The 23,586-nt window shown below is 37.1% G+C and overlaps 1 protein-coding gene across 5 annotated transcripts in view; it reads right to left on the bottom strand.

Moving 5' to 3' along the window:
* The window catches only part of Fcho2 (FCH domain only 2), a 93,172-nt gene that overhangs the window by 13,054 nt on the left and 56,532 nt on the right, over positions 1 to 23,586 (bottom strand). For 2 of the 5 annotated variants that reach the window (NM_172591.3, XM_011244652.3), the window contains 8 exons: positions 19,109 to 19,166; positions 18,621 to 18,796; positions 15,875 to 15,886; positions 15,448 to 15,472; positions 13,393 to 13,435; positions 11,757 to 11,845; positions 9,342 to 9,445; positions 6,952 to 7,081 (listed from right to left, as the gene is read on the bottom strand). In NM_172591.3, the coding sequence (NP_766179.2) occupies positions 6,952 to 7,081; positions 9,342 to 9,445; positions 11,757 to 11,845; positions 13,393 to 13,435; positions 15,448 to 15,472; positions 15,875 to 15,886; positions 18,621 to 18,796; positions 19,109 to 19,166 (637 nt within the window). The remainder of the gene's footprint in view (positions 1 to 6,951; positions 7,082 to 9,341; positions 9,446 to 11,756; positions 11,846 to 13,392; positions 13,436 to 15,447; positions 15,473 to 15,874; positions 15,887 to 18,620; positions 18,797 to 19,108; positions 19,167 to 23,586) is intronic. The other 3 variants (XR_001780778.2, XR_001780779.2, XR_873743.3) reach the window with 3 other exon arrangements.

The raw sequence follows: 23,586 nt of genomic DNA on the forward strand, positions 1-23,586 counted from the left end.
CCAGTTTGGGAGCAAAGTGTTCAATACAAGAATAGCAGGGCTTGTTTCATATTGTTTTTTAATCTAAACTAAGTACCTCCCCACCGAGACAGCACACTGCCTGTCTTTCTGCACAGATGCACTCTTCAAACATATGCTCTACAATTCCTGCAACAACTTCCCAAAGTTGAGCATTCATTTAACTATAGTGCCTAATGCCTTGCAACCAAACTTAATCTTACAAATAGTGACAACAAAGGTTCTATACGCTTAAGAGGCCAAGATCTGTTGTTCTAGACTTTGAAGGAATTTTGATTTAAAAAGTTCTTTATTGCCAGGCGTGGTGGCGCATGTCTTTAATTCCAGCACTTGGAAGGCAGAGCCAGGGGGATTTCTGAGTTCAAGGCCAGCCTGGTCTACAGAGTGAGTTCCAGGACAGCCAGGGCTACACAGAGAAACCCTGTCCCGAAAAACAATAAATAAATAAATAAATAAATCTCTATTGTTATGAAAATAGCTTTAGTGATAAAAACTACACGGAGATCAAAACTGGTATTTTTGGACATTGGGAAAGGTATACGCTCTAACATGAACAATAAATAACACAATGTGAAAATAAGAATATCAAAACTTACTCACAAATAGCAGCAGTCACTACAGGTAAAGTAAACTATATCTAAATTGCCTAGAACCAGACAAGTCTTTCACACTTAGGTTTCTTTTCCCCCAAAAACTATGGTAAAATATGTAACAAAAGTTGTAATCTTAACTCCTACCTCCAATATTTTCTTTGACTTTTTGAGGCAGGTCTTGCTGGTCTTACCAATTTTTAGGACATGGTTAAAGTACAAGAAAGAAAAACCAAACAATACTGCACAACCATCCCATCAACCATACACAGCTAAGCCTCTGTACCTATTAACCAACTACCCTCCATCCCACACCCCTACTTTACCCACACCTGGCAACCACCACTGTAGTTTCTATCCATGAGCCTGACTCTAAGAAACTCATAGAAATTAGATCAAATAATATGTAATAGCACGATATACTTAATATTCATATTGCAGTATGTCAGAGGCTAAATATTCTATGGCACACACATATTACATTTTTTTATGCTTCCATTTTTTGCTACTGTAAATGCTATGGCTAATAGTATTGTTACAACTGGGTGTAAAGAAACTACCTTGGGCTGGAGAGGTGGCTCAGGAGTTAAGAGCACTGACTGCTCTACCAGAGGTCCTGAGTTCAATTCTCAGCTACCACATGGTGGCTCACAACCATCTTTAATGGGATCTGATGCCCTCTTCTGGTGTGTCTGAAGACAGCCACAGTGTACTCATATACATAAAATAAATAAACTTTAAGAAGGAAAGGAAAGGAAAGGAAAGGAAAGGAAAGGAAAGGAAAGGAAAGGAAAGGAAAGGAAAAAAGGAAAAGGGAAAAAAGGGAAAAAAGGGAAAAAAGGGAAAAAAGGGAAAAAAGGAAAGGAAAGGAAAGGAAAGGAAAGGAAAGGAAAGGAAAAGGGAAAAAAGGGAAAAAGGGGAAAAAGGGGAAAAAGGGGAAAAGGGGGAAAAGGGGGAAAAGGGGGAAAAAGGGGAAAAGGGGGAAAAGGGGGAAAAAGGGGAAAAGGGGGAAAAAGGGGAAAAAGGGGAAAAAGGGGAAAAAGGGGAAAAAGGGGAAAAAGGGGAAAAGGGGAAAAAGGGGAAAAAGGGGAAAAAGGAGAAAAAGGGGAAAAAGGGGAAAAAAGGGAAAAAAGGGAAAAAAGGGAAAAAAGGGAAAAAAGGGAAGGAAAGGAAAGGGAAGGAAAGGAAAGGAAAGGAAAGGAAAGGAAAGGAAAGGAAAGGAAAGGAAAGGAAAGGAAAGGAAAGGAAGAAGCAAGCAAGCTACCTCTTTGAGTTCCTGCTTTTCACTATTTTGGATGTCTACCTAGATGTCAAGCTGCTAGAGCATACAATTGATTTTGTTAATTTTCTGATGAGCTGACATTTTGTTCTCCACCATGGCTATAAAATTGAGTCCTACCACAGTGCAAAGAGCTTATCAATTTCCACCAAATCTTTGCCAACATGTGTTATTCTGCTTTTTTGTGATTCGTTTTGTCTGGCAGTTCCAAGGATCAAACTCAAGGACTCGTACATAAGAAGCAAGGTTTGTGATCTATATTCCAGCCCAATGACTTTCTTAGTAAGAACTACACAGCTGGTCCTCGGAGCCTGAAAGTTCTGCATTTGTAGGTTCAGCACACAGGATATGTGAGAAAACACTATTTTTGTTCTCTTCACTCCCTAAACAACACAGTATAACAAATATCTAGATAGCATTTATCTTGTTCTACATATTCTACGTAATGTGAAGATGACTTAAAGTAGGTAGGAGGATGTGTACAGGCTACATAAACACACAGTGGCCATTTTATATAAGGGACTTGAACATCCATGGCTTTTCTTTCTATCACTTCAAGGTTATATGAACTAGTCCTGTATGGTACCACAAACATGAGATTCATATTTTCCCTTTGAGTAGCCCACAAATAAACATCAGCACACAAAGATAAATCAGCACCTGCTATTCCTTTGACTATAAAAATCAAAAGAAACCAGGCTGAGAAGACGGCTCAGTTAATAAAGTGCTGGCTACAAAAGCATAAGGACCTACATTTTGATAGCCAGCCCCCATACAAAGAGGTCAGGCATGGCAGTGCATGTTTGGAACCCCAGTTACAAACTATAGAGAGCAGAGGACAGGTGGATCCCCAGAACTTGCTGGCCAGTCGATTTAGCAAAATTAGTGAAGACCCTGTCTCAAAAAATTAAGGTATACTACAATCAAGGATCACATCTGCTGTTGATCTCTGGCCTCCGTGTGCACACATGTAACTGTACACACACACACACACACACACACACACACACACACACACACACTCACACAGGAATGCTGACAGAGCACTGACAAGCAGTTTCGTACACAATACTAAACTAAAAAAAGAAAAATATTTTGCCAAGTCAGATATTCATTGAAGTTTTCCAATTTGGTCATATAATGATAATTCTTGAACTAATTTCCCCATAAACTGCAATGCTTCTTATGAAATACAAGCAAGCAAAGAGTTAGAAGGTTGGGGGGAGCTCAAAAACCACTTTACCATTAAATATATTCTCATTTCTCTTTTCTTTTTTAGTTTTTGTTTTAATTACATTTTTGTTTTCAAAAAATAATGTACATGTATACTTCAAAATAATGAACTTGCAAAGGAAATATTTACCTGCCTGAACAATAAGCTTGTTCTACATTTCTAGTTATGCATTTTTTTTGGAAGTGAAAACAATGTGTACTAAGGACGCTTTCATTCCCAGTTTGGATTAATTGCTACATATTTAGAAGGCGTTAAGTTCTGAAACTACAAAGCACGTAAGCATCGGGACAAGCAGGACACAGAGTACTTTCCTTCTACACTGAGTATTCATGTGTACTTCCTGTCAGCACAGTACCCACGTGGCCTTTGCTCTCATAGTGCAAGTATTATTTATTTTTATTTGATATGTATGCATCAGTGTTTTGCCTGAATGTAATGAGTGGCTACAACACCTAGAACTAGAGTTATAGACAGTTTAGTCAGCACAAGGATTCTGGGAATTGAAACCTGCTCCTCTGCAAGAGCAGCCAGTGCTCTTAACTGCTGAGCCAAATCTCCAGCCCTTTTTATAACACTGTCAAGGGTGACATACTTTGTTTCTTTTCTAGTCCCTCTATTCTGATAGGCTGAGAGTTCCAACCTGTTGATTTTTAATACTTAGTTAGGCAAGATGGAAGAAAATGCAAGATCAGTACGCATTTTTATAACCAAAGACCTGGTCTCATACAGTGATTGAACATAATTAGCACAAAATTGAGATAGTTAATCTTAGGGTTATATTCTTAACTGCTGATACACCATACATTGCTAGAAAAGGGAAAAAAACAAGTGAAATATTTTAGGAGCATTAGTCACATGTATATTTGCTTCTGATACAATACCTGGTGTTGTTTCACAGTGCTTTTCAATTTCAGAGAGTGTCCCAATCAAATTATCATCTTCTATCACATTTAAATAAGATAAAATATTGCAGGGAAAGAAAACATTTTCAAGAAACAAGAAAAGTCAACAACTTCAAATCTCAACAGAGTTGAACAGTCATAACAAAGAAAGAACTTTTTAGATAGACTGAACACCACTACTGCAAAAACTTGATATCAATCGTCCTTGCCTGTCTCATGCTACTAGATTTCCTACTGCCAATATTAGGGACTAGAACAATAAACAAATTCATACCATCTCAATCAAAATCAACCTAGCATTTCTATCACACAACCTTCTGAAACAGGCACATCTAATGGAATGTATGCATCCCAGGGTAGATGTGACTGCAACCCAACATGCTTATAGATCACAATGCTATGCAGATGTCAGAAAGCTGGACATACCCATATGCAAAGAAAAGGCTAAAGCTTATTTTGGTTACTCAAGCTACCTGCTGAATTTCTAGTAGAGCCAATCTTTTCTTATGACTAAAGTATAGATTTTGTGGAAACAACAAAAAAAAAAGAAAACCACATGTACAAACAAAAATAAGGCTGTTCATTCAAAGAACAAACTTACTAGTTATACTCAATTACATAATTTAAAATGGGAAAATGTACAAGGCATGTAAAATAAAATGGTAGCATCAGGCTTGAACATTTAGAAATCAAACCGCTTACATTTCTGTCAAGCCTATACTCATGCAATCATCAAACCAACAGGATACATTCCTTATAATTCAGTTTTGAAAAATTGAACTGGATTTAATTAAATTAGCTTAATTATAGGTCATTCATAAACAGCTTGTACCACAATCACTAGGAAACAATGTAAAAGCAGTACTGAGTGTGTGAGTTTAAATGTCTACATTTCTATTGGGGCCCAGGTGACACAGATGCTTGGAGGACCAGGACAGCAAGAGCGAGCAGCTATGACTGAGATGCAAACAGCTGCCCCTGAAACACAGCTGGTGCGATTCAGCAGCTATGTGTCTGTTTTCACAGTGACATTGGGTTAAAAAGTAATGAGAACTTTGTAAGAAGCCTGAATAAAGGAGACAATGCTAAAAATAAATTGGGCAAAATCTAGGTGCAGATTTTCAAAAACATTGGTTCTTCTTTGTTAAGATTTAATTATATAAATAATTTCAGCCCAATAACTTTTTTATTAGATATTTTCTTTATATATTTTTCAAATGCTATCCCCCACCCCACCCCCCCCCCCGCTCCGCCCTGCTCCCCTACCCACCCACTCCTGCTTCTTGGCCCTGGCATTCCCCTGTACTGGGGCATATAAAGTTTGCAAGACCAGCCTCTCTTCCCAGTGATGGCCGACTAGGCCATCTTCTGCTACACATGCAGCTAGAGACATGAGCTCCGGGGGTACTGGTTAATTCATATTGTTGTTCCACCTATAGGGTTGCAGACCCCTTCAGCTCCTTGGGTACTTTCTCTAGCTCCTCCATTGGGGGCCCTGTGTTCCATCCAATAGCTGACTGTGAGCATCCACTTCTATATTTGCCAGGCACTGGCATAGGTTCACATGAGACAGCTATAACAGGGTCCCTTCAGGAAAATCTTGCTGGCATATGCTATAGTGTCTGGATTTGGTGGCTGATTATGGGATGAATCCCTGGGTGGGGTAGTCTCTGGATAGTCTATCCTTTCATCTTAGCTCCTGTAACTCCTTTCATGGGTATTTTGTTCCCTATTCTAAGGAGGAATGAAATATCCACCCATTGGTCTTCCCTCTTCTTGATTTTCTTGTGTTTTGCAAATTGCATCTTGGGTATTCTAAGTTTCTGGGCTAATATCCACTTATCAGTGAGTGCATATCTAATGACTTCTTTTGTGATTGGATTACCTCACTCAGCCCAATAACTTATTTTTAATTTTGTGATTAAATTTCTATAGAATAATTCACCACAAGCACACAACATTCTTTCATTGAATAAAATGTTCCAAGAAAATTTCAAACACGAACTTTGTTTTCCTTTTTTGTGTATGTTTGAGTGTATGCATGTGTACAACATGATTCTAAATGAATCTAGGTCAAGATCCTCCAGAAATGAAGTTACAGGTAGTTGTGAGCAGCCTTGTTTGTGCTGGAAATCAAGCCTGGGTCTTCTACAAGAGCAGTAGGCGCTCTATTATTATTTCAACTATCTTTTCAGGCCCCCAAACACAAACTTTAAGAATGTAACTGTGAATTCACAGTAGAACTGACTGCATTGTACAATATTCCTTTAGTAATTTATACAGACCAGCAATTTATATATTGACAAATTCTTAAGAGTTTCAGTTAAATAGTTAAATACTCCTAGTCTAGAAAATAATAACTAAAACAGAAAAAATGTAGTCAATTTCACAAGTGTCAAGTGTATGTCCAGAAAAAAAAATTTCTGATGTTAAACTCTTCACTTCTCACTAGAGAAGAGAAAAAAGGGTATGTGTGTGTCTCCTTTTATCTTAATCAAAGTCTTAGTAAGATGGCTCACCAGCTGCTAATACTGGAGTCACCCACAACTGTTTGGCCGGAGAATTACTTTGGCTGCATCTACTAAAACTACTAGAGTGGGAACCATAAATATAGACTGCTCAGTGATAAAAACTGACACTAGTTTTTATATGTAAAACTAAAAAATTTAAGATCTTCTAAAACAATATTTGTGGTACTGCATGTGGTGGCATATGCCTTTAATCTTTCCCAGCAGACATAGAGGCAGAGGCAGAGGCAGAGGAAGGGGCAGGCAGATCCCTGTGAGCTCCAGGTCAGCCAGGGCTACGTAGAAAGACTGCTTCCACAAAACAACTACAAAACAATATGTGTATGCATATTTTTCACATGTGTAAACGTAAACCCAATGTTGTGTGTGCCAACTTTCATAATCAACAATAGCCACTCACCTACTGTTGGAGTGTTGGCAGCACTCAACGAGGCAGACGAGGAGATAGAGGAGCTGCTCTCGGCTCGGGCTAAGGGAGCAGTAGGAGGTGGGCTGGTGTTGGAAGTTACAGGTGGGCTGAATGGCCTGGGCTTAAAAACAAAAAGTTACTTATCAAATGCTAAAGAAAGTCCTCCTTCCTTTAAGAGAAAACTTTAAGTCATAACAAACCATTCAACTTTAGCATGAGTTTAACTAGATGTTAGAAGTTATGTCAAATCACTTCCAAGAATATACTGAAACCTGAAAGGGCTATTTTAAAACAATGCTATCAAGAAGATTTGTACATAAAATAATCTCTATATTTTAAAAGTACACTTAATATAGTACTCGTAAGTGAAATAAAAGTTCTTCATATACCACCAAACTGCTTCCCAGAAAGATTATGTACACTATTTATTTCTATACACATGAGATTAGTTCTCTGTATCCTATCAGTAATAACAGATAAGTCACAAAATAAGAAAAAACAAATTTTAAATGTTCTAGTTAAGTTTTAAAAGGCATGTTTCCAATCTTTTTGTTTTTCTGTTTATGTGTGTGTTTGAATGCAATAGATATGTGAGTGCCCATAGAGGCCAGATAAGGGCACTAGATCCCCTGGGCTGGAGTGATAGGTGGTTGTTAAGTTGCCCAAAGTAGATGCTACTACTTTTACAAAAGCTTGAAAACAATAAAGCAAAAATAATTCACAAAAGATAGTCACAAAAAAAATCCAAGTGAGTCATGATCTGTACTCAGCATGTTACAAATTAGTGATTTGAGCTGGAAAGAGGGCTCAGCAGTTAAGGGCTGCTCTTCCAGAGGTCCTGAGTTCAATTCCCAGCATCCACATGGTGGCTCACAACCATCTGTAATGCTTTCTTCTGGCATGTAGGCAGACAGAGGATTCATGAATAAAATACAAAAATAAATAAAAAATTTAAAACTATTACTTAAATTAACCATCTCCTTGATAGCTTGCACCTAGTCTTTATCTTACTTCCAGTAAGTCAGCTCACTGGAATAGCACATTAATTTAAGAGTCTGTCACTTCTACATTTGACCTTCCACTCAAAAAAGTACATTTCCTATCTAGATACCATGTTATAGGCTTTATGCAAACTACTGTGGACATGAAGCTGGCTAACACATCATGCAGTAAAAGGTACAGCAATGTGAGATGCACTCTAACAAAAATTCAAGTATATGGAAGTAAGCAAAGAATGATAAAATTTGCTGAAGGAGTGACCATAGGCAGATGATGGAAAATAGCTGGGTCTTAAAGAAAAAGGCCATTTTTGCCTTAGTGAAAACTGTCACTTCAAATGGAGGAGTACAATAAGAAAATGTAGATGTGGAAAATAACAAGAACCAACTCAAAGGTAGTGTGTGTGCTTATCATGCACAAGGCTCAAAGTTCACTCCTATCTCTTTTACAGCCCCTCCCCAGGCATGAAAGAAAACAAAAGAAAGAATAAAGAGCATATTGTGTTTGGTGAACACCAGATAGTTTGGAGTGGTTGGACAGACACAGCTGGTATGGTGACAGAGGCTGAGACACGTTGAAGTTTCCTTTACATTCAACTTAAAGAGTCAACCCCAATGACTGCACTGCTAGAAATAGGTAAGAAGGGAAAAAGATAAGTGTGGGTTTCAGAAATTGTAATTGTAGCAATCAGTGTAAAAGACAAAACAACACAGAACACACAGAAGGCACAAAGGCTGGCTTGGGAACTCACAGATGTCCTGCCATTACTGATACTTTAGAAAACCAGTGCTCATTATTATTTTGTACTTTTATATCACCTAAGTGCAGTGGACTCCAGTCTCCTATGTATAAAATAAAGCTAGAATAGACAGATGCCCCTGGGAATCTCCTAACAGTAAGGGCTAAAACATAACACTTTTTTTCCCTTACATATTGCTCTTAGGCAAGGATTCCATGGACTTGCTTATTTTGAGTCAATGGACACTGGCTGTATAATACACCAACTCTTTAAAAGGAAACCTCTGTCATCCTAGGCAGTTTGTTGCTTTGCTAGTATGGTTTTTGAGGTTATATGAGAGAGAGAAGTATGACTGGAGAAAGTTTCTATTCTTTAAGAGGTTTAGAAAAAAGCATTTGACTATGCATGGGCATATAGAAAGATCCTAAGTCAAGATAATGATATAATTTTTAGAGCCCAGTTTAATCCTTTCTATCTCAGCACCTGAAAGGCAGAGGCAGATGGATCTTTGTTGAGTCTGAGGCAGCCTAGTCTACATGATGAGCTCCAGGACAGCCAGGGCCACACACTGAGACCCTGTCTCAAAAACAAATAAAGGACTGAACACAGTTATGTAATTTTATAAAAAACCTTGAGTACATACTATTTCATTGATCCCACTCAGTTTTCCTGAAGCAAGCTTTGGTCTGGAAGCAGGCCTTGGAGGTGGAACAAGGGTGCCTAAAGAGAGAGGTGTCGTGGGTCTGGCTGATGGGAGAGAGAAGGGAATTTTAAGAAAATCATCAGTGTGTAGCAATCCTTAGATAAAGACAAGACAATTCAAAGATCTAGTGCTAATATACTCAAGGATATTTGTTGAAACACTGAGGCTCTATCCATCAAATATTCTTTTATCAAAGGTACTGCTGATATTCACAATAATCCTCAAAACAGTAATTAAATCTTTCAACAAAACTGATGCACACAGAAATTTTATTCCTTTTACAACTTTTAAAACATATATAAAAATTAAATCTGATAGATCAGTTGATAATACTAAACTAATTCAAGTTCAAATATCTTTGGTTTACTATCAACATATCTAATTCACAGAGCCAAATGTGAGATCAAGGCTTTGCAGCTGTGCCTGCAGAATAATGCGAATGCCAATTAACACATTTAACCTTAATTAAACTCTGTGATCTGACTTAAGTAGAGCTACATTGAAATATTACCCATAATAATTAAACAATTACTTTATTAATTTGCTAAAAGTATTACCCCAAAATAGTAAAACTCATTTTTTATATTTTCATTCTTCTTAAATCCTGTATGAATTTAGTGTTGTCTGTCAATGCCATTTGTAACATTTAATAATTTTGAAAAGCAGTATCCCTACTTAACTACCTTTATCATATTAAATAAATTTTAAATGCATATCAACAAAAGTCAAATGTGTGTGTGTGTGTGTGTATAAAAAAAAAAAAATCAAAGCAGGAATGAATTACAGAACCAGATACTTAAACACTCTTTATAAGATTATTAATTTAGTTTTGAGTGTGTGCATATGGTGGGTTAAATAGGAATGGCTCCTGTAGACTCATGTGTTTGAATGCTTGACCCACAGGAACTAGCACTATTAGGTGTAGGTGTGACCTTGTTGGAGGAAGTGTGTCACTGTGGGGGTGAGCATTAAGGTCTCCTATGATAAAGTTATGCCCAGTGTGGTATTGTCTCCTTCTGCTGCCTGTGGGTTAGGATGTAATCTAATCCTCTCGGCTCCTCCATCATGTCTGCCTGTACACTACCATCTCTCTTGCCATGATAATGGACTAAAGCTCTGAACCTGTAAGCCAGCCCCAATTAAATGCTTTGCTTTGTAAGAGCTGCGTTGGTCATGGTGACTCTTCACAGCAATGAAACCCCAACTAAGTTTGAGGACAAGGTGTGGGAATCAGCTCTCTTCTACCATATGGGCGCCAGAGATGAAACTCAGGTCATAAGCTTGACCACAGTGCCACCTGATGAGTCATCGCACTGGCCCTTAAATTATTTCCAAATAGAATGATTTTCAAAACCTTTGATCCACTAAAAACTATGTACTATAATTCAAACATTAAAAAATATAGTGAGTAGAAAAATATATTTGGCGAATTCTCTATATTTACAAATGTATAAAATTCAAAACATGTAAATACCAGCCTACGTAAATGCATGAGAAAATAAAATCCAAAGCTAAGGGTCCTTGGTAGTCACTGAAGGCAAGTAGGAAGAAAGCAAAAGAAAAGGCACTCACAGGATGGAAAATAAACCCACAGAAGGAATTATTAGAAAGCACATCACATCTGAAAGTATGTATTCATTCACATTTAAAGAAGGCAGCCAAAAGCTGGTAAAATATCAAATCTGGATTCAGAGGCTGCTGCCTTCTTCCAAATGATACCAGTCTTTTCATGATGTCCCTGTCCCTGCATTTGACAGTATATTCTGAAGAAATGTATACCACCCTGAATGGCTACAACACTTGCCTGTGCTATTAAGTAGTATTTTAAAGATATGGTCATATCTGTGGAACTAGCACTGAACTAGACTCAACACATCAAGCTTGTTAATGGGCTTGCCACAGCAGAGGCCTTTACACATGAGTTACTCACCAGGAAGCCTGTCCAAGTGGCATTTCAAATGGACTTAAGCCAAGTCATGTAAAGTATGAAATTCAATTCTTTCCAATAATCAGAATTCCTTTATTTAAAAAACTAGTAAGAATCTTTATTAGTACTAGTGTTTATAAATGAATATTGCATCTGCACATAGCTCCATAGACAGTGCTTTAGAAGCCGCTGACAGAAGAGAGATGGTTCTGATGATTTCCATTCTTAAGTGTTCTGGGGCTCCATCTTTTACAGTGGTAGTAGTGATGGAACTCACTATTACTGGATGACAAACTTAAGAAGAAAAGCTACAGATGATTAAACATAATAAATAGTATCATTCGGGGGAAAATGCTGCTACTATATTCCCAAAAATAAGACATCGCTTATATACATATATTTTATTTTATCAGGGTTCTTTTTTTTACCCGATGATGACGAAGTTAGTGGAGCTGAAGATGACTCAAGCGACGATCCGAACAGGGGATCCCAAGCAAGTAAATCATTGGTCCCTTTCCTAGAGTAACATTTTAAGAACAATGATTAGAAAGATTATTGTTAGCATAAAACCATTTATTTTTGTTCTACAAAATTCTAACAGTTCAATCAATGTGATTAAATAGTAAGACACACTGAGAAATATAGTCAATAGACTTAGCCAACAGCATGAAGCAGAGTTTACAATATAACATCTTGTTGGCAGGGAAAGTGATAAGGATTAATCTTCTTTGATCAAACCTTGCTAAACTCAAATTGAGTGTGGAGAACAATGATTCTGGATTTACAACTGAAGAAAAGCAGCAATGTGGATGAGCTACCTGATAGACAGAGCTAATAGATTCTAAACAGTCTGAGATCAAAACAAGTGAAATCTGTAAGAAATTCTGAATAGAATGTAGGTCTATTCTGTCAAAATTATTACAATGACCTAGAATCAGCTATCTAATATCTCAACATGCACCAAAGCAAATATGTCCCACCTTGTACAATAAAGCCTACTATTTATTGTAGCTACGTAAGCGAAATCTAAAGATTTAAGCTTTAGATGCTAAACAACTTATCTTTCAAAGTTATAAATACAACAAATACCACCACTGTCCTCATTTCGTACCTCACAAGCACCTAACAGCCTGAAACTACCCACTTCACTAAGCTGAACGCTCACTCACATAAAAACATTAGCTCAAACAAAGTACTCTTCCTGGAACAGAGGTGAGAAGGGAACACCGGCTAACAATTTATTTTCCTTCTGTTTTAGGAGCTAGCGAGATGGCTATCTGGCTTCTTGCCTTTTCATCCTCAGATACTAGATCTTGAAGCTCATGACATATGGTCCATTTTACAAAGTCCCAACCAAAAGTGAAGGGGACATGAGAAAGAGAAATGAGAAAATTCCCATAGAAAGCTGAAAACATATTATGCGTGAACTGAAGACACCAACATTTGTTAGGAAGCAATACAGCTACCAAGGACAACTGCACTTTTGTTTTGTTTTGTTTTTTAGGAAAAGTTTCACACGAAAAGAAATTAAAATATCTAAAAGCTCCAACATAAATTTTACAGTTCAGAAAACAATATGACTAACATATAACTGCAAAATTCTAGAAAAAGAAAAAGAAGACAAAAGTCAATACTTAAATCTAAAAGTGGCTTAAAAAAAAAAAAAAAGAGAAGAAGGGCTAACTAAGCAGAGCATGGGATTTCTACACAGTACGAATACAGGTTATGTCATACAATGCCAGTCCTGTAAGAACTGCCCAGAGGGACTAGGCAGGGCGGCAGAGAGGAAAACAGAGAGAGCTGCTCCAACCCACAGGATGTACACGACTGAGATTGACCCTCTGGTGTTCTCTGGATGATCCATTTCAAGATGCACGGTCAGCAACAGGAACAGATGTACGAATCTGGGACGGGATTCTGACAAGGAAGCTTGGCATATTAAGAGTAGGGAATTTATAAGGGCAATCTTTGTACCTTTCACCCAGTTTTGATTTCGGCCTAAAATTGCCTGATATAATACAGTCTATAATAAAGTCTATTAAAAGAAATAAACAGCAAACTTACTCAGTGGGTAGAGAAGACGGCTTTGATTTTGTTAATTCTTCATCTAATTAAAAAATTAAAGTATTATGAAAAACTAATCATCTGAGACAAAAAATATTTTAATTAAAAGTTCTTCTATATACTTACATAGTCCAATGCTAAAAACAACTTAGAAATTTTGGAATAGGAAAAATAAACAAAAACAATTGTGAAAAAAAAACAAAGCTGAATGTCTGCCGATTTTTTATTCTTTTTATTAGCTTTATAAAAGAAAACATGGACTGTAACTTTAAAAATTATAAGAGCTGGGCATGGTGGTTCATGTCTTTAATTCTAATACTCCAGAGGGCAGAGACAGGTGAAATCTCCATGACTTCAAGGCCAGCCTGGTCTACATAGCGAGTTCCAGGACTATACAGAGAAACCTTATCTCAAAAATAAATAAGTAATAAGAAAAATTAGAAGAGATGTGTAAATACTTGTGTGTATTCTACGTAAGAATTTTAAATGATGAGTCCTACAGTAGTTTCACATTCTCAGAATATACTACTGACTACTATGCAATCATTAATAGTGATGAGCTACTGAAGGAGGTCCTAGCCTATTCTGCTGCATTCTGCAGCTCTGAGGAAAGCATCTGACCAGTGTGAACTGCACTGAGTGAGGTCTTATCAGTGAGCATCTTTTGCTACATCAAACAACAACTGATGACTACAGTGATCCCCAATGGGCTCTGCAGCTCATCAGGAGTAAGTACCACACTGTATGCTATACCTGCTTGCACTGGTTTCCCCTGGTTTCTTCTGGATGTTTGTTCTGTCTCAAAGTGCTTGCTGCACTGTCTTCCATCTTACAGCAACTCCACTTAGCCACATTTTCTCTACAACTTCTGTCATCAGACATTTCCTTTTAATGGTAAACCCTCATTTTGTTCTTTATTATTAATTCAATGGGGGGGCTTTTCAATTGTGCTAAAATATTAATGAAGACTAATTTTTTAAAGATGTATTTATTTATTATATGTGAGTACATTGTAGCTGTCTTCAGACACCCCAGAAGAGGGCATCAGATCTCATTACGGATGGTTGTGAGCCACCATGTGGTTGCTGGGATTTGAACTCGGGACCTTCGGAACAGCAGTCAGTGCTCTTACCGCTGAGCCATCTCTCCAGCCTCTGAAGACTAATTCTTTTTTTTTTTTTAAGATTTATTTATTTATTATATATAAGTACACTGTAGCTGTCTTCAGACACCCCAGAAGACAGAGTCAGATCTCGATACAGATGGTTGTGAGCCACCATGTGGTTGCTGGGATTTGAACTCCGGACCTTCGGAACAGCAGTCAGTGCTCTTACCGCTGAGCCATCTCTCCAGCCTCTGAAGACTAATTCTTTTTTTTTTTTTAAGATTTATTTATTTATTATATATAAGTACACTGTAGCTGTCTTCAGACACCCCAGAAGACAGAGTCAGATCTCGATACAGATGGTTGTGAGCCACCATGTGGTTGCTGGGATTTGAACTCCGGACCTTCGGAAGAGCAGTCGGGTGCTCTTACCCACTGAGCCATCTCACCAGCCCTGAAGACTAATTCTTATCAAGCATTCTATTTACAAAATTACAAAAAAGAGTTTCCTAGTAAGTCTGATTTTTAGTGTATAATTCTACAAAAAAAGTTATACCCTAAAATTTTTAGTATTATACAGTTATTGTTTTGAAATTATAAACTACAACATTCTCACCTCCTCCTCCTCTAAAATGCTGGAGTTTGACCCTAAGGGGTGTGTACATGCTAGGGTCACATTGACAACAATTAACAGTCTATTTTAACATTCTTAATCAGAAGTTATTCTCTAGCTTTGTTGTTTTCTCAAAAATTCTGTAAGGTAAATGAAGATGTCTCTTAGTGTAACAAGAAACACTATCAGCTGCCTCTTTTCTGCATGAAGTGTCCTCTAGTCAGCCAGTAAGACTGGCAATACGAGAAGAGCGTTAATTCCTTAACTACACAAGGCTAGGACTAGCAATGTGCCTGACAGTCTTACATAAAATAACCAATTCCTATATCAAACTTACTAGATGAATTCCGATTCATCTGCACCTAAAACAGAAACACAAATTTAAGTATTATTAAATAAATAATATAACTTGGTAACAAACTATTTGATAAAATGTTATTAATACCAACCTAGTTTATGTGGTCTTTATCATATATACTTAATTGTAAATTGCATTTACAAAATTGTAAATTGCATTTACAAAAAAGATGTTTAAAAATTCAGTAATTATAAATATACCTCCAAATGTAAGCATGGTAATTTCTAGTGTAGTAATGAATTCAAAAGTAAAGTACATGTACCTAATAAGATGTTCTTTAACACTATCAATATCTAAAGCAGAATTACAATAATAATCTAAATGAAACAAAGTTTTAAAAATCAAATGTTTTATTATACTTAAGTTTTTAAAAATCAATAGGCAAAATATAAAATCTGGCACTTACTGGACTGTGTCTCTAGCAGTGCATGGAAAGAAAGAGAAAGACAATGTTCAGTATAGAATTTAATTTTCTTTTCACACTTAATAATTTGTTATTTCCCTTCTAAACATATTCACCTTAAAACACATGGATAGGGAGGAAATTATACAAGTTAACCAGGTGGGCAACAACATACATGCAAAGGCATCTTCTTTTCAAATCCAAGAGTCACTATTACATTTTCCCTTTGACTATTTTCTGGGCATGAAATTAACAAATATTCATTTAAAAGCAAACAGAAAAAAACATGAGACATGAAAGCTTTAAGAATACCTACGACCTCAACTGTTCATAAAGAACTTTATAACATTTTAATATATATCCATCCCTTTAAGTTTTTGCTTATGTGTATTTTTAATTAGTTATGCTGCTATACAATAAAAATTTTCAATGGTTCATAATTCTCTACTTCGCATATACAAGTCTCTTTATAACTACACACTCATTAATGTTAAACAATAAAATAAATCCTCACTTCAGCAATCTTTGAGGCATGGCCTTGAGAATTTAATTATAGAACCCTTCCCCCCACACCCGTCAAAAAATATTTACTCTTCCCCTTCCTTGTTCGTGAACATCAAAGTAAGGGCATAATGCCTGCTTGACAGATGCTCTACCCATGGATTGATACACAAGAATAAGAGTGCTAAGAAAAAAAACACTTTCACTTACACACACACACACACACACACACACACACACACACACACACACAACTTTGAATGTATAATTAGGGCCAGGTGTGGTGGTATATGCATTTAGTCCTAGCAGGAGGCAGAGACAGGCAAATCTCTGTGAGCTCAAAGCCAGCCTGGTCTATGGAGCATATACTAGTCAACCTACCTCAAAAATAATATATTGCAATTAAAAAAATAAGGCCCACATACAAATTAGATATAATACATAAAATGGTGTTATAACAAAAATTATTATGGAAAACAGCTTTTAAGTAATGACAATATGCATATTTCCACAGAAACTTCTCATTCTAAGACATGCCTTTCTCCTCTGTAATACTTCTGAATTCATATTAAATCAGTGGCTTTATAGTATTCTTAATTTTATCACTGTGTATGATAATGTGTGTATGAATACAGGCACACATGTAGGTGGAAACAAGAACACAACTTTTCAAAGTCAGTTTACTCCTCCAAAGTGGTATCTGCGAATAGAACTTGGCACATAGCGAGTGCTCTTAACAGCTAAACATCTCACTGGCTACATTAGTATTTTATTTCTTCCTCAAATTCAAATGTGACAGAGAAAGACAAAAATATAAAAATTCAAAATAAGAACCAGGACTGTCACTCCGTGGTAGAGTATTTGCACAGCATAAGCTAAGCCTAGACTCAAGCTCTAGCACTGCAGGGGAAAGAGAGACTCAAGCTCTAGCACTGCAGGGAAAGGGGGAAGACTGAATTCAACCTTTATTGATTTCCATGACTGCTTTTTACATTAGATTTGGAAACAAAGGAAACCCTTTAGAATAAAATGAGGAAATATTTATTCTGTCAGTTCACAATCTTTTGCCAGAGATACACAGCACTGTTTATACAATATAACAAATAACAAATGTTCTACATTTTCACTTTCTTAAAAATATTTTCATCAGGTGGTGGTGGTCTACATTTTTAGTCCCAGCACAGGGGAGGAGGAGGCAGGCCAGAGTTCAAGGCCAACCTGGTCTGAAGAGTGAGTACATGACAGCCAGAGCTATAAAAGGAAACCCTATCTCGAAGAGAGGGAGAGGAGGGGAGGGGGAGAGGGGAAGGGGGAGGGGAGGGGAGGGGAGGGGAGGGGGAGGGGAGGGGAGGGGGAGGGGAGGGGAGGGGGAGGGGAGGGGAGGAGGAGGGGAGGGGAGGGGAGGGGAGGGGAGGGGAGAAAAAGAAAACAAATTTTTTCAAGAACATAACTAAGCCAAATCAATAGCCTTATTTGTCTATATAAAAATTACACACTCAGCTGGAGAGATGGCTCAGCAGTTGTGAGCACTGGGTCTTCTTCTTCTAGAAGACCCAGATTCGGTTCTCAGCCCCCACATGGCATATCACAATTATCTGCACACCATCTGTACACTATTAGTTCTGTTCCCGGATGTCTAACTCCCACTTCTGTCTTTCTTGGTCACTTCATAGACACGATCCACACATACATGCAAGCAAACATTCATACACCTAAAAGCTCTGGGGTTAGGAGGAGACAAGACAGCAAAAGGGGGAAAGAGGGGCATTGGGATTTAGCTCAAGGGCCTGAGTTCAGTCTCATTTTGTTAAAAAAAAAATACAGTATACAAAATTCACACATAAAACAAAACAAACAAATCTTTAAGAATCATGATAATATTTTCCCAACCAGTATACTGAACTTCACTTAATATTTTAGTTTTATTATTTATTTACTATTCTCAAAATTTACCATAGGTGGTATGATATCTCAGCAGGTAAGAAAAAATTACCTGCCACACATGCAAGCATCACAACTTAAGTTTGATCTCCAAAACCCATGTAACAGTCAAGTGAGGGACCTGACTCTACAAAGTTGTCCTAACCCTGTGGCACATGTGTACATTCCCCTCTACATACATCATATACAACACAAGTAGGCGTTAATAAAATAAATATTATTTTAAAAAATAACCAGTTGTATGTAGATGAAGTGAAATTAAAAGGTTCTATACACAGTACATATTGGCTTATGTTCAGATACTTACAGATACTGCTGGGGACAATGTTATATTCCCTATGGATACTTTCAGTTCATCCAAAGAAGCCATTGTGTGATGCAAGTTATTTGGATGCGCGGGCTTGATCTCTATCCGGTACCTCTTTGGTTCTTCATCTTCAGAGTCAGAGTCACTGGATGAGTAGAAATGGTTCTCTTTGGTATGTGAGTGTGAGTTAAAGAATTTAGTTTCTACCTTATGGTGAATAACTGATTTTCCACATAAATACAAAAATAAAAGATCCTTATAAGAGTAGTGAAATATATATATATATTTGCATATGCATGCACATATGGATAGGAATATATATGGATAGGAATAAAACTACTCACTTAAATTCACAAAGCATATAAATGAAGAACAGTCCTATCTTCACTAATTAAAAACAGAAGAGGCTTTAAGTAGGACATTATTTTTATAGCTATGTTTATGCCAACACAACCCACTAACTAAGAACCCAGATCACAAAAGGATATCATTCTGATTTGCTTCTGGTTTAATACTGAAACCTTCTTCATCTACATCTGGAATATTCTAGGGAACAGAGTAAAGAATTACTGTAATGACAGCAGCAGCATTTAGAGACACTAAAGATTAACACACTCTTATAGTCTAAAATATTACTGAGAGCCAGAGGTAGGGTGCACACCTTTAACCCCAGCACTTGGAAGATAGAGACGGGAGGATCTCTTTGAGTTTGAGGACAGCCTGGTCTGCATATTGAGTTCCAGGACAGCCAGAGCTGCACAGTGAGACCCTTTCTTGAAAAATACCAAAAAATTTAAGATATATTACTGAGGAACAAAACTACTGCATCAAATACCAATAAATTAACAAAATTACATCTCTTTAGTTAGTTAGTTAATTTAGTTAATTAAATCACAACTCATAATTTCAGGGCAAGACACTGTCAAGGTGGGATATGACAGATGGTTTGGTAGATAAGAACACATACCGTTCTGCTACAGGACCCCAATTTGGTTCCTAAAACCCTTATCAGGCAGCTTATTACTTCCTGTAACTCCAACTCAAGAGAATTTTATACTGCCAGCCTCTACATCTGAGGGGACTTGATATACATGAATATATGTATTCTTCCTATAGATATATACACATAAAACCAAAATTTTTTAAAAAATCTTTAAAAATAAAGAAAAAAGAGCCAAGGTAAAAACCAACTCAGAATGTCCAAGATCCACACGTCTGTTAAATTCAGGAATAAAAGATGCACCTAATCTTGTAGAACCCGATGCCCCATGGGTCTGAAGGGGGGGAAGCACTCGCTCAGAGGCAAAGGGGAAGGGGTATGGGGAGAAGAACTCTTGGAGGGGGAGCTGGGAAGGTGGGCAACATTTGGAATGTAAATAAAACAATTTTTTAAAACAGGAATAAATGAATTTAAAAAAAGAACTATGGCCATATTCTCTCAATATCATAAAAAGCCGCAAGGAGATATTAAGATATAGTGCCTCTTTAAAGAAGAGTAAAGTTTGGCTATCCAATGATCTAAGATCAATATTTTTTAATTAATTTATTTATTATATGTGAGTACACTGTAGCTGTCTTCAGACACACCAGAAGAGAGCATCAGATCCCATTACAGATGGTTGTGAGCGACCATGTTTTTGCTGGGATTTGAACTCAGAACCTTCAGAAGAGCTCTTAACTGCTGAGCCATCTCTCCAGCCCACATCAGTATTTTTTAAAGGATAAAAAGGAAAACATCATGTGCATTCAGAGGGAATAAACAAAATCTCTTGAATCTAAGTCTGATCAAGCTTACAGATCTAAGTACCAACTTAAATAGCACAGAGAAGTGAAGGAATACATGTATAGGAATACATACAGTCAGCAAAATCCAGGTTATAAGAAGCTACAAACCAACCAGAGTCTCTACAGCAAACAACTAGAAAGCTAAATAGAGATGGGGGAGAAGAAATGGGACTGAGGATCAAGACAGACTAGACATGACAACAAATCCAAACAAATTGTAACAAAGCACTAGAAGATAGTGATAAAACTAGACAAAGGCTGAAAAGCAGTTTTCTAAGAGGCTGCTTCCAGATCTATTTGCAGATAATAACTATGGGTGTAGTGAAAAACATATATATTTTAAAACTATCTGACAACCACTAAAAAGCTCTAAAAAAAATGATTCATCCAAACTTTTTTAAAAAATTGTTTTTGAAAAGATATTCATACTCCTAAGTTTATGGTAGTACTATTTCCAGTAGCCAAGACATGGAATCAGCCATGGTGTCCATCATCAGATGGCTAAGTAAATAAGATACAATATACATTCAAACTCATACAACAACAAAAAAATGAATCCTATCAATTACAACTACATGGAACAGGCTCAAGGACATTATATTTTTTATTGGATATTTTCTTTATTTACATCTCAAATGTTATCCCCTTTCCCAGTTTTCCCCTCCTCCTGCTTCTATGAAGGTGTTCCTCCACCTACCCAACCACTCCCTCCTCCCCGCTCTCGAATTCCCCTACAGTGGGGCATCTATCGAGGCTTCATAGGACCAAGGACCTCTCCTCCCATTGATGCCTGACAAGGCCATCCTCTGCTACATATGCAGCTGGAGCCATGTGTACTCCTTGGTTAGTGGCTTAGTCCCTGGGAGCTTTGGGGTGAAAGACATTATATTAAATGATGTATCAGACAGACAGACAAACAGACAGACAGACAGACACACACAAATATTTCATAGTTTATATGTAAAAGCTAAAGAAATAATATTTGAAGTTGATTATACCAATGACTCCTCTAACCATTAGACACTGGATACGCTACTAAAAATATCACATGATAAGTATGCATGATTATTTATCAACTAAAAATAGTATATTTCATACAAAGTTAATAAAATATATTCCTGTTTTGAATTGACAAATGAAAAAAATACATTTACTACTATAATTAAAATGATTGGCAAAACAAATGAAATATTTGAGCCAACTTTATACCTAAAATAAGATAACTCAAATGTAAATAAGTTGAAAAACAAAAAATGATAGAAAAACAAGGCAACACAAACAAAAAGAAAGTACAAAGTAGCTATTTTAAGATTAAATTTCAGAAATAAAATTACCATAGAAAATAATTCTCTAGATAAAAACATGTACAGAAGTATTCACAAAAAGTTTGTTTATATAAAACAAGAAAACCCAAAATAACATATGAAAGTTAACATTTAAATAAACTTTGGTCCTATTGAGAAACAGAAAGAAATGAATTTATCATACCTACACCAACACTGATGAATCTCCTGAGAACTGTGGAAGGGTGTAGCAAGCCAATCTGAAAAGGTACTATATAATCCCCTTCATATAACTGTACTGCTTGGATCTGTTTTAAGGCATGGGGTTGGATAAATGACTCAATGGTTAAGAGCATCTACTGCTCTTCCACAGAACTAAGTTTGGCGTTCAGCACCCACGTCCAGTGGCTCACTACCACCTCGTAATCCAGCTAGGGAGGAGTTGGGGGAGGAGACAGGGGGGAGATCAGATGCCCCCTTCTGACCTCTGCAGACATACTTACACACAAGGCAAACATAGACAGAGAAACACAAATTAGAAAATAAGAAGTAAAATAACAACAAAATGAGTCAGTTACTCAAGATTTTAATACTGAAATTATTCATGGAACTCTAAGACTCTAATACAGATTACACTACATGTCTTCATTCATTCAACCCATGTTTCTATATTAGAGCTCTCACTATTGTGATGAAGTATCATGCCAGTAGCAGTATAAAGAAAAGAAGAAATAATTTCAACATATAAAAATATAGTTGTGGTAGTAGTGGTTTCTAAAAACAAAAACAAAAAACAAAAAGCAAACCATATGTGCCCAGGCACTGTGGCGCACACCTCTGATCCCAGCATTCAGGAGGCAGAGGCAGCTTTCAAGACCAGCCTTAGGTGAGTTCCAGGACAGAGTTACACAGACAAACACTGTCTCAAAAAGAAGGAAAAAAGGAAAGTAAGAAAGAGAGGGGTGACAGAGGGAGGGAAAGGAAAAGGGAAAAGGACAAAAGGGGGAAAGGTAGGAAAGGGAAAAAATGGAAAAAGGGAAAGAAAAGAAACATGTACAAAAAGTGTGATTAAAAAAAATGTGTTTCTCAAAAAAAAAAAATTCACACTGTGTGCATTATACAGACCTGTAACCCTACCACTAAAGAAGCTGATGCCGAATTGTGAACTCATTCAATCAAGTCAACCAACCAAGGTGTGTGTGTTGTGTGTTTGTGTGTGTGTGCGCGCGCGTGCGCAGACGGGCGGAAGGATGGATAGACAGACAGACAGACAGACAGACAGACAGACAGACAGACAGACAGACAGAAAGAGATAGATAGTGAAAAAGTTCAAGAGTCAATGCAAAATTTTATAATCTCTCCGTGGGGACAATGGCCCCCACATCTAAAAACCAATCTATCCTCACTTGAGCAGCCTTCAAAAGATATGCATCAAATTAGTTTTTAAATCACATGTTTTAAAAAAGAACCAGGAAATGAACAATATTTTACCTACAGAACTTACTTTGTTGTTGTTGTTAGTAAATAAAAAAGCCAGGCGTGATGGCACACGCCTTTAATCCCAGCACTTGGAAGGCAGAGGCTGGAGAATCTCTGAGATTTTGAAGCCAGCCTGGTCTACAAGGTGAGATAAAGAACTGCTAGAGCTATTTACAAAGACTGGCTAAAACACACACAAAGACAGATAGACAGACAGACGGACAGGTGGACAGGCGAGTGGGAGAGTGAGACAGGGAGGGAGATAAGGGCATGAACTGGCTATAAACAAAATGAAGCAAACAAAAAAAAAGTCTCCTGTCCTGCTAATAACTAATCATTCTACCCAGAGCAATCCCAATTACTTTTTGACATGGTTTATCTTTGAAATAGCAATCAATTAAGAGATCTGCAATCCTATA

Source organism: Mus musculus, chromosome 13 (genome assembly GCF_000001635.26).
Source record: "Mus musculus strain C57BL/6J chromosome 13, GRCm38.p6 C57BL/6J".
In the NCBI taxonomy this organism is placed as follows: domain Eukaryota; kingdom Metazoa; phylum Chordata; class Mammalia; order Rodentia; family Muridae; genus Mus; species Mus musculus.